The sequence below is a fragment of the Arachis ipaensis genome, chromosome B05 (assembly GCF_000816755.2).
Source record: "Arachis ipaensis cultivar K30076 chromosome B05, Araip1.1, whole genome shotgun sequence".
Taxonomy (NCBI): domain Eukaryota; kingdom Viridiplantae; phylum Streptophyta; class Magnoliopsida; order Fabales; family Fabaceae; genus Arachis; species Arachis ipaensis.
The window spans coordinates 130,235,223-130,247,351 of record NC_029789.2 but is presented as its reverse complement, the minus strand read 5'-3'; the positions used below and the strand labels follow the sequence as shown (position 1 = coordinate 130,247,351).

The 12,129-nt window shown below is 34.9% G+C and overlaps 1 protein-coding gene and 1 long non-coding RNA gene across 2 annotated transcripts in view; both read right to left on the bottom strand.

Moving 5' to 3' along the window:
- Nucleotides 1-1,098, bottom strand: part of LOC107644139 (chaperone protein DnaJ) — a gene marked incomplete in the record, with an annotated part of 5,714 nt that extends 4,616 nt beyond the window's left edge. The window contains 1 exon segment of the mRNA XM_016347944.2: nucleotides 710-1,098. Within this exon segment, the coding sequence (XP_016203430.1) occupies nucleotides 710-1,027 (318 nt within the window).
- On the bottom strand, nucleotides 5,875-11,044 carry LOC107644138. Its single transcript, XR_001621222.2, has 2 exons — nucleotides 9,971-11,044; nucleotides 5,875-7,889 (listed from the first exon to the last, which is right to left on the bottom strand). It is a non-coding gene; the product is annotated as an uncharacterized LOC107644138 (long non-coding RNA).

Here is a 12,129-nt window from a genome sequence, read left to right as displayed (position 1 = left end):
CAAGAACTATTAATGCACCAAATGGCTCGACAAACATTTTAATACAACTTTTATACTATATAATTCAGTTAAATTGATAAATCACAACACAAAAAGTTAACAATTTAAAATTACTAATGGCAATGAGTCCAGGTGCATTGAGGCATAAAGAGAATGGAATCATCCAGAAAATGCAAATAGCTTGATGAAATAGAACTATATAAAGAATAGAGTACATTATTTGAACAAAGAAGGCCAAGTGACCAACTAAAACATTTCATCCTCTACTCTTTCTTTCCAATTTAGCTTTTCTTTAGTTCAGATCAGCCAATGGAGTTTCATTGATCCAGTGTGTATATATATATATATAGAGTAAGGAAACATATTTCGGCTTCCAAAATAAAAGGATGCTTCTTCATCTTCATGTCTCCTTGGTTGAGTAGTTTTAACTTTTGAAGTGTAAAATAGAAGATGAGACATAGAATAAGAACACATTTCACCGGTAGATATGCTCCACAATGAAAGTGCGTTTTTTTTTTTAAATTATTATTATACCATCTCATATTTTCCTATACCAAAATAGTGTAGATTGATTTTCATTTCAAGCTTTTCATCTTAGACTTCTACTTACTCAACCACAAATTACCAGCTAAACATGCCAAAAACACATTAAAATTCGACACCCCAGAAACCCTAGAAAAATAAATTTCTTGAAAAGGGGGAAGGTTACCTTGCGAGCTAGCTTCCTATAGGAGGCCTTGATTTCTTGAAGAGTAGCATTGCGGCTAACATTCAAGACGGAATAGTAATCGCTGGTTCCAGCTTTGGCTCTGATGGTCGAAGCATAACGGGAAAAAGGGGTGTTCCTGGTTGCGGGAAAACCGAAACTTGGGATGTGACTATGGCTTGTTGTTTTGCGGAGGAACTTAGAAGGTGTGGCGGTGGTGCTGAAGAATCCCAAGGTAGCAACAGCAAGAGTTGAAGGTGATGGTGCATTGGAGGAGAAGGAATATGTGGGTAGTGATGAATATGTGTTTATCAATGGCATCGGTAATGAGAGGGAAACGGAAAGTTTCTTCAGAATAATTGGAGGTTTTAGGAGGGTTTCTAAGGCGAAAGCTAGTGCACTCTAGGTAAAGTAGAGAGTGCAGCACTCTTTAAAAGTTAACCTGCTATCAAAAGTAATTAGGTAAATTAAATTTATTTATTATTGTTATTTTTTTTGTCATGGGCTGAACAAACAAACGGCACTAACAAAAAAAACTAATTCGCTCGTTTAACACAGGACTATCTTTACACCAGAAAAGTACTCAGAAAAATTTGATCGACTTCCTCGTTATTCTATTATTGTTGATGTGATGTCTTCAAGCATTTTCATTGTTTTGTTTGCTAGCAGGTGCTTCCACTATTGTTCTGTCTAGCCACAGATTTTGACGCTCTTGAACCCACCCCATTCCACGTCTACCATAAATGGACCTTCAAAGTCCGAAAAATTGCTGCCATAGAAAAGGAAGATGCTGTCTGTTGTCGCTGCTGGTTGGCTAACTCCAAACGTAAAACTAATTCTGTAGAAGAACCCGGTCTCCATGAAGGCGCCATGATTCTCAGATGACAACGCAATCAAAGCACAAAATACATGACAGTTACAACAAGTCCATTATCTTTTATTTCAAATTATTCTCAACGTGTACGTAATAGAATGAAAAATTAAAATACAATTATATTTAAATAATTATTTGTATTATTTTTATTAATTTATTCTCTAAAACTTATCAAAAAATGATTAACCTGATTAACAGGTTACCTTTTTAAATCCAGACCATTCAAATAAAATGTAATAAATGAAGAGTTCAGATTTACGAATTCACAAGGTGTGCAGCACTCCATACTTAACAAGGAGCGTTTAAGGATGAGCCGGGTTTCTAATTCTCAATTCTAAATTCTCGTCTCATAGCCGTAGCATAATGTTCTAGTTCTAAACTAAGATTAGAGAAAAGAAATGGGTTAATACTTAATACTCAAATTCGACCCTCAAAAATAACGCGATCTTCATTTTCGTCCTCGAAGAATTTTTTTAATCAAATTAGTTTTCGAAAGATAAAATGTAAGTCAAGTTAATCATTCTGTCAGTTGAATGATGATATGGCACGTTCAGTGCCACGTGGCAGGTCAGTGTCACATGTAAAAAAAATTTTTATAGTCAAAATAATTCTTAAAAGTCTAGACGTAAGTCATTTTCATCCCTCAAATTTTAAAAATTAGTCAAACTAGTCCTTATATAATTTTTTTATTTTTTCTTCATAATATTAAATTTGAAATATTTTTTGATACTACTAATTTTAATAGAAATGTAATTGACAAACAAAACATTAGTAATCGTATATTTTCTTCTTAAAATTTTTTTCAATAAAATTATCTCTCTTCTTTAATTCTTCTCAAAATCTCTCATATTCTTTTCTATTCTAAAACCTTTTTCTTACATTATTACATTTTGCTGGAATATATATATACTCAAAATTGAAATGTATGTATTTATTAACCTAAACAAAGTTATATGCTCAAAATCAAAATTTATATATGTTAAACTAAACAAAGTTATATCACTATTTTTTTTCTACTACATCTTTTTTTTTCCATTACGGTATTACTTACATACAGGATATAATGGTAGTGATATTAAAAGAAAAATTATATAATCTATCTCAAACATATAAAACACACAAAAATTTATTATGATCTTTGATGCACCACTATTTGGTGGTGCATTCTATTCTGAATTTAGGGGATTTTATCACCTTTTTCCCATATTTATCCACTAAAATAGCATGATTTTATATATTCTCCCTAATTTGCGCTTAAGAGTGAAAACATACTTTTTAGGCCCTTAATTAGTTAATTTTAATTCACCTTTGATTCCACTACATGTCTTGATGTGTTTGCTAGTGATTTCAGATTGAAAAGGCTAGGAATGGATCAAAGGAGTGAAGAGAAAGGCATGCAAAATGGAGAAATCATGGAAAATCAAGGATTTGGGATACATACATTGACGCGCTATATATATTCTAGCAAAATGTAATAATGTAAGAAAAAAGTTTTAGAATAGAAAAGAATAAGAGAGATTTTGAGAAGAATTAAATGAGAGAGATAATTTTATTGAAAAAAATTTTAAGAAGAAAATATACAATTACTAATGTTTTATTTGTCAATTACATTTCTATTAAAATTAGTAGTATCAAAAGATATTTCAAATTTAATATTATGAAGAAAAATAAAAAAAATATATAAGAATAAGGACTAGTTTGACTAATTTTTAAAATTTGAGAAATGAAAATGACTTACATCTGGACTTTCAAGGACTATTTTGACTATAAAAAACTTTTTTACATGTCAAGTGACACGTGGCACTTAACGTGCCATGTCATCATCCAACGGACAGAAGGACAAATTTGACTTACATTTTATCTTTCAGGGACTAATTTGATTAAAAAAATCATTCGAGGACGAAAATGAAAATCGCGTGATCTTTCAGGGACGAATTTGAGTATTAACCAAAAAAGAAATACTCGTTTTAGCTAGGGAAGTTATACTCGAATCTCAATTTAGATTTTGAAATTTTAATTATCTCAATTTAGTTTTTAAATTTTTTAAATTTTAATCACGTTAGTTCCTGCGATCATTTCCATCACAGAATCAATTGAAAAATTTAAAAATTAAATTGAGATCATTAAAACTTTAAAAATTAAATTGAAAATTTTTGGAATCATACTCCAATGCCCCATTGTCATATTCAAATCGAGTGTAGATAGTTAGGTTAAAGGTTCTCATCCCCTAAAACGAAAACACTAAAAACTATAAATCACACCCTACCAGTTTTTGTAAACCACCAAAACCCATCACACATTATTAAGTACATGCTCCACAAAACCGAAACAAATAGTGAATACATACCTGATTCGAGATAACTACACGAGAATGACCTCTTCTCACACTCTTGCACACGCAATCCAAATGCAGTAGCGCTACTCCTCAGGCGACCACGAACCTCTGTTAGGGCATCATTGAAGGTGAAAGATTAGTTTCAAAGTGTGTAATGTTAATCAAACAATGAAGCCTTTTCCTGGGAATAAAAACGAAGCGTCAAAGGCTTCAGGGCCAAAAGTGTCATTAAATTTTGTTTAATGGAGGGGAGGATGATTTTAAAGCATTTCTGAGCGTTGGGGATGATTTTAATAACAAAAAAAGGTTGAGGATAATTTTGATTTTTCCCCCGGACCTTAGGGACAAAAAAAGTACTTAACCCTTTTAATTAGGTTACGACAGATCCTCTCAGTCCCAACCTTCTCTTTATCTCTCACCGGAGACGACCGTCGCTAGTTACTGACGTGAGAATTATTGCCGGTTTAGCATCAATCAAAATAAGAATCACTTCGTTAATAGCATAGTCCAACCCAACAATGAACTCTCACAATCAAAGTTTAAATCAAAAAATAAATCACAATTCAAATCAAATAACCAAGAGTATTTAAACTTCCGGGTCGTTCTCCCTAAGAATTACAATGAAGTGTCATATTATTGGCTATGAGGAAAAGCATGGGGTTTTGATTGCAAGTGACAAGAAAATCAGAAGGCAAGAAAGTAAAGAAGCATGCAAGGAATTAAAGCTCAAAGCAAGTAAATCAAAAATGTAATTCAAGTGGCAAAAAAGGAGGAACTCTTAGCAATGATTAGAAGTTAAGGATTCCTATCATAATCATAGACTACAAACATGATAATTGCTAAGAATTAATCCCAATTAGTCTATCCTAACATCGAGAATAAGTCAAAAGGGCATAATTGATCTCAATCCACAAGTCCTAATCAACTCACTAATTAACTTAGTGAAAGACTAGCGTTAGTGGAAACCAAACCAACTAACAATTCTAATCACAACATCGAATGGACATCTATGACTCAAAGTCACCTAATTATCCAATTCCAAACCAAAGTGTGAAAAACTAGACAAAAGCTAAAAGAAACATTTTATCAAACACCTAGCATGCATAAAAAGAAAAATATCATAAATTGCAATAAAAATAAATCTAGAACTACCAATTGTAATAAAATGATAATAACAACTCAAACAAGCATTAAAGAGAGACAAAATATCAAAATTGCATTAAATGAAATTAAAAATGACAAGTGTTCACAAACTAAAAGTAGCATGAAAGTAAAATTAACAAAAGAAACTAAGAGATTAAAGGCATAAAACATGAAAATGTAAATGAAACTACAATAAAACAAGAATTGAAGAGAGAAATTAAAGAGAGAATAAAGATAAAAGCCCTAATTCTAGAGAGAAGGGGGAGCTTCTCTCTCTAGAAAAACTAACTAAATCATGTAAAAACCTAAATCTAAGTGCTCCCCCCTTCATCCCTCTTCAATTTGGCTTGAAATAGCTTCAGAAATGAGTTGGATTGAGTTTTGGGGGCACAGAAATCGCCCCAGCGGTTTGCAATTAATGAGCTCACGTGCCAGGACGTGTGCGTACGCACACTTGCTATTTTCTGACTTGTGCGTACGCACACTTCAACTTATGTCCACTATAGCAAATTATATATCGTTTTGAAGCCCCAGACGTTAGCTTTCCAATGCCGCTGAAACCGCCTCATTTGGACCTCTGTAACTCAAGTTATGACCAATTTAGTATTGAGAGGTCAGGATTGACAACTTTACAAATCCTTCATTTCTTGAATTCTTCCACTTTGTATGCTTTCCTTCCACTTTCTCAAGCCATTCTTGCCTTCAAAACCTTAAATCACTCAAATAAACATATCAAGGCATCGAATAGAAGAAAAGTGAATTAAAATTGGCAATTTAAGCATGAAAAGCGTGTTTTTCACAATTAAGCACAATTAGGAAAGAATTCACAAAAGCATGCTATTTCAATGGATAAATGCAAGAAAGGTTGATGAAATACATCCAAATAGAGCAAATAAATATCGTAAAATGTGGATTCATCACATCCCCACACTTAAACAATATCATGTCCTCATGCTATACCAAAGGAAAAGAAGAAGGAGAATCAACAAATATTCAATGTAACTATCTATATGCAATCTATCTATATGTATGTAACTATACTATCTAACTATCTATATGTATTTAATTAGTCCAAATAAATCAATTTTCAAGAAAGCATCTATATACAACCAAGGGCTAAAGTAATCATAACCAAATCACATTCACAATTGAATTGAGTCATATAAAAGAATTTAAGAAAACTTGCAAGATAACAATGATCAAAGGTGAAAATATGGGATTGAGTGATTGAACCCTCACCGGATATGTGTATGCACTCTAATCACTTAAGTGTTTAGGGTCAATCCACTCAATTCTCCTTTAATCATGTTTTCTAAAGTTTGCTCTTCATCTAACTAATCAACAAAAATTTAATGTACATATGCAAAAATCATGAGATCTTTTCAAGGTTGTAATGAGGCTAAGGTTAAAGATAAGGATGTATATATGGCTAGGTGAGCTTGCATTTGAATCTTTGATTAGCCTAAATTATCACCTAATACACACACAACCTATAAACTTCTAATATCAAACTTAACTACCCACAATCTCACTTTTACCTATACACACACTCATGCATCAAATTCAATTCCATCACATATACATTGATTATTATTGAATTTCATATTGGGGTAATTTTGTCCCCTTTTCATTATTTCTCTTTTTTTTTTCTTTTTTTTTCTTTTTTTTCTTTTTTTTTTTTGAACATAATATATATATACCAACATATCAATGCATATGGTTTCTATAATATTACATGAGTATGCACCCCAAATTTTCAATATTTTTCAACAACAATTAAAACACCTATTCATCAATCAAAGTTCCCACATTTTTCTCACACTTAAACATCACACACTCTCACTAACTTAAGCTACTCAAAGATTCAAATAGGACAATTAATTATTTTTCGCTTAAGGTTAATGATGTGGCAAAATAAAGAACAAAAAGGGGGCATTCATAGGCTCAAAGTGGTAAATAAAGGTGAATGAAATGGTAGGCTATTTAGGTTAAGTGAGCTATAAAGAAATAATGGCATCAATCACATAAATGCATAAATATACATTAAACAATGGATATATAGAATTAAACAAACCCAAGATTGCAATCATAGAGAAGAGCAACACACAAGAATGAAATAAATGGTCAAATGGTATAACCACACAATAAGGCTCAAAAACTCACATGTTGTATGTTCTTCAACTCAAAAACCATATTCCACAATGTATAAATCATGCAAGTTTCAAAAGATTTCAGCTCATTTCAATTTGAATTTCAATGCCCTATATAAAAAGTAAGCTTTTTGGAAACTTCATTAATTTGACTAACATTTATTCTATATATGTATATAGTGTGATTGGATGGAAAAAGTCAAAAATCCTAAGTTTAATTTCTAATTTCAATCAAACCAAAATAGCAAGTATATAGGAAACCAAACTTAGGTGCAATCATCACATCATCCCAAATCACAATCAAGACTAAAAACCAAAAAGCATATGTACAAGCCAAAATTAAGAGCAAAATGTCAAAATATGCATAACTACTATATAATACTAAGTTATGTACAAGCAAAATTGAAAAGTGCAATAAACTAAGTAAAAAATTTCTCAAAAGGATAAAATATATACAAAGTACCAAAAAAACATAAAAAGAAACTATATTAATAAAGTGTTCAGAAATGAAAATTGTCACCCAAAATGCACTTGCTGAAGATGTACAACCTCTCCACACTTAAGATGTAGCACCGTCCTCGGTGCTCACGATCATGCGGAGTGGAAGGAGTCGTCATTGTGTCACCTCCACCTTCAGCTGGTGGGTTAGGCGATAGAGTGGCTGCAAGAATGATGGTGATGCTAAAAAGAAAAGAGCTAAGTCACAAAACAACATATGAAGTGAACAGATAATAAAAATTTGAATGGAAGCATACATGAGAATCAAATTAAATCAAACATAAACAACTTCCAATCAAATTCAGAACGTGAGGGAAGCTAACTTGCTTGTTCTCAAAGAATAAAAGAAGGAAGGAGCATTGTTACTATGCACAAAGAGAAAGAAAACGGTTAAAAGTTAATGTTAGTTGAAAAGTAAAAAGAAAGTTAAGTAAAAAGGAAAAATGGTTGATTGAAAGAGAAAAGAAAATTTAAAGTTAGGTGAAGGAAAAGAAAAAGTTAGTTGAAAAAGAAAACAAAAGTTAAATGTTATGTAAAAAGAAGGGAAAAGTTAGTAAAAGAAATGGAAGAAAAAATCAAAAGTTAGGTGCATAGTCACAAGTTCCTTGATTCCAAAAAGTTTCAAAAATTTCAAAACAAGCAAGTTTGTATTCACTTCTAAACAATTCAAAATGCCAAAATAAGTGATGCACATGTATGTGTAGAGCACATAATCAAGTAAATATCAATCACAAGTAGTTGGCATGAATTAAAACAATTTGGTGTTGGCAAGTTAAAACTATTGAGAATAAGTTACTCAAGGAATATTCAAACACCAAATTCCAAGGAAGCATAAAAGTCACAAGTTGAAACAAGAATTGAAAACCTCATGATCTAAGTGACTTAATGAAAGTTAGGCAAAAATAAAATGAATCAATTCAGCCACTTAGATGTAAAACCTTCAATCTTGTGAGTTTATGCAAAAGAGGCTCAAATTTTCCAAAGAATTTCAAGTTTATGGTCAATTTAAAAATTCACTTGAACTATTCAATGCATAGAAGTAAATTAGCATTACAAACAAGCAAAGAATGTTAGAAGCATGACTAAAACTTGCAAAGAAGTTCTTGAGGCAATCAGAGATCATGTAGCAAACAAGGGTCTATTTTAACACAGAAATTCGTCAAATAGAACTTGTTTGCTCAAGCAACACAATGCAGCTTAATTGGGCAATCAAATAGAATAGCAGCGGAGTAGTGAATGCAAAAACCTCAACATTCAACAACCAAAACAAAGAAGCAATCAGCCGGATAGTCACTCAATTGAGTTAACAACAGTTGAAAACCAAAAGCAATGAAATACCAACTCAATCAATTAATTGAATCAAAGATGAATATTGAAAACAGATTAAGATAAATTTCGGCAGCATTTCAGTAGTAAATTGGCCTATTTCCCCAAACTCAAACAATCAATTCAGATTCCATATGAATTCTTTGACAGTTAAAAGCACAAAAAATCATAATGAATTCATAGGAAGTAAGTAAATAAGCCAATTCCAGCAAGAAAACATGAGCAAACAATTAAAATCAATCCAACCAGCAACAATGAGCAAATAATGGCTCAAGATACAGCAGCAAAACAGTAACAATGCAGAAAAATAATGGACTCAATCAGCATTTCTTTCTTTGAAGTCCATACCCAATCACAAGTATTCAACATGAACTTAAACAAATAAGCATCCTGAGTCAAGTGATTAGGTTCAAATTGGCACAAAATAGCAGCAATACAACTTCAATTCATGCATTAAGTAAAATTGTCATCACTGCAAACAAAATCCAGAAATTGTGCATTCCAAACAACAGCCATCAGCAAGAGTATAGCATCAATCACAATTGAAATTCATAGCAGCCCTCAGCAAGAATAAAGCAACAAAAATACTATGCAGCTTCAAGAAACCAATTTCAAACAAAGAAAGTTTTCCATTCCAGCAGCAATATCTCAGAAGTTCAACAGAAAATCGGTCAAACAACTAACCAAATGAACTCAACAGCAATTTAACCATCAATTCAATCAGAAAAATCAAATCAGAATCAGTGATTCCACATCATAAACAGCAACCCGAACAGCAATATTCATCAGCAAACAGAATTTTTTTCCAACACTTGAAGCTAAAATCAAAATCCAATAAACTAAACTAACCTATCCTAACAACCTAGAATCCACTAAACAGAAATCCGAATCTAACTAAGTAAATCAGATAAGAAAACAAAGAGAAGTTAAACTAAAACCTGTTTGAAGAATAGAAAAGAAAAACGCCAAAATAGGGGAAGCGGGGGTTGTGCAGCAGCAGAGGTGGAGGGATGGAGCAACAGGGGGGTTCGGAAGCAGATGGATGCCGGCCCAGAGGTGGCGGCTTCAACAGGGGTGCAGGCAGAAGCGGCAGTGGCGGAACAGAGGCTGAGATGCAGGGGTAAGCTCCTGGGGTGCGGTGGTGCTCAGCATGTGGTTCGGCGAGGAGGGTGCGGCGATGGTGGAATCGCAGAGGTGAGGCGTCGAAACAGTGAAGGTGTTGAGGCGTGCTGGGTGGTGTCGCCGAAGGTTCAATCGCCCTAGGCGGCTCCAGGGTTCGGACAGGGGTGTGGATCAGGGTTCGTGGAGAGATGAGAAGAGGTTGGTGTGGCTAGAGACTGGTTCGGCGCTGAGCCAAGGAGGTTGCAATGGCGGCGCTGCGAAGGGAAGAAGAAGGAAGAGGGTCGTGGTCGACGGTGATGGTTGGAGGTCAGGGAAGGCTGAAGAGGGTGATGAAGAAGGAGTGATGGTCTGGTTGTTGTGGTGACCCCGCGGCGAAGGTGAGAAGAGAGGAAGAAGAAAAGAAAGGGGCGCGGCGGTGTTGTGGACTTGCGGAGGGAAGGCGAGGGGAAGAAGAAGAAAGAGAGGAGGAGAAAGCCGCGGTTGCAGAGCGGATGGACAATGATGGAGATTTGAAACAGAAGTAGAGAACTTCGCGGTGGTGATAAGGAAGATGGTGGGTGTTGGATGGCTCAGAGAAGACGAAAGGAGAAGAGAAAGGGTTGTGGCTGGATGGTCGCCGGTGGTAGTGAGCGGCGGCGGTTGGTTCGTTGGTGGGTGGTGGGCGTTGAAACGGAGAAGGAGAGGATAGGGATGAACGTTGGGGAAGGAGGAAAGGGGTACTGAGGAGTCACACGGTTCTCATCTAAGGGGGAAATGCGGACGCACCAACTGTGCCGGTGCTCCCAACAGAGGATGGTGAATTGAGAGTGCGTCGTGCGTACAGAAAGGAAAATGGACAATAGTGCGTATGCATATGCTTTGCAAACGCCAACACGGGAAGAAGGGTGGTATGAAAGTGTGCGTACTCACAGAGCTGTGCGCACGCACAGAGGACGATTTTTTTTTAACATGGAATCATGTGTGCATGCGCACACAAGTCTGTGCACGCGCACAGAAACGAAAAGAGAAGGAGAACGCGCACAGGCTATGCCAATGCTCCCAACAAAGAGTTCAAGTTAGTGTGCGGACGCATACTGCTGTGCGGCCGCACAAAAAGCGCGAGAAAATGGGTGGGTGCGTACGCATAAGCGGGTGCGTACGCACAAGCGGGTGCGCACGCACATGTCAAGGGAAACAGGGGAGCCCCACGCACAAGCTGTGCTGGCGCTGCGAGCAGAAGGCATAAGCCTTAGTGTGCGCGCGCACAGGTTAGTGCGCACGCACAGGACACAGAAAATGCAAGCTTGTGCACACGCACAAGTGGGTGCGTACGCACAGGTGCCTGTTTTCCAAAAAAAAAATTTTAAAATTCTAAGGTACCAAGCCTTAGTTCAATCAAAATCTCAACCCCAAAACCTTCAAACATTCAAAATTTCATGACCCACATGCAAATTAACCTACTAAACTCAAAAATTAAACTAATCCTAAGCAAATCAAAATAAGAAAAATACAATAAACCAAAATTATATACAAGAAAAAGGGTAAGAACAATGTTACCATGGTGGGGTGTCCCCCACCTAACACTTTGGTTTATTGTCCTTAAGTTAGATTTATCGAGAGCTCTCATCAAACCTCCTTGAAATCTCACCCAAGCTTGTATTCTCCAAGGCTTTTGAGACTCCAAAGCTTGTGCACCCACATCTTGTTGTCAATTCCTTTCATTCCATGTAGGTAACAAGCAATTGAAATTCCCAATTCCTATAGCACAATAGCACAAAACTCACAATGTAATGAGTGAGAATTCATAGGACAAAAAGGAAATAAAACCAAAGGTAATAAGAACAAATAAAATGAACTTCTAAAACTAGCAAAAACAAGCAATCAATCAAAAATAACTATTCACATATTCACATATAAACATATTTACAATCAATCAAAATTAAGCTATTAACACTATTTACATATGCACAATAGCCAATAACAAGCACCATTACAA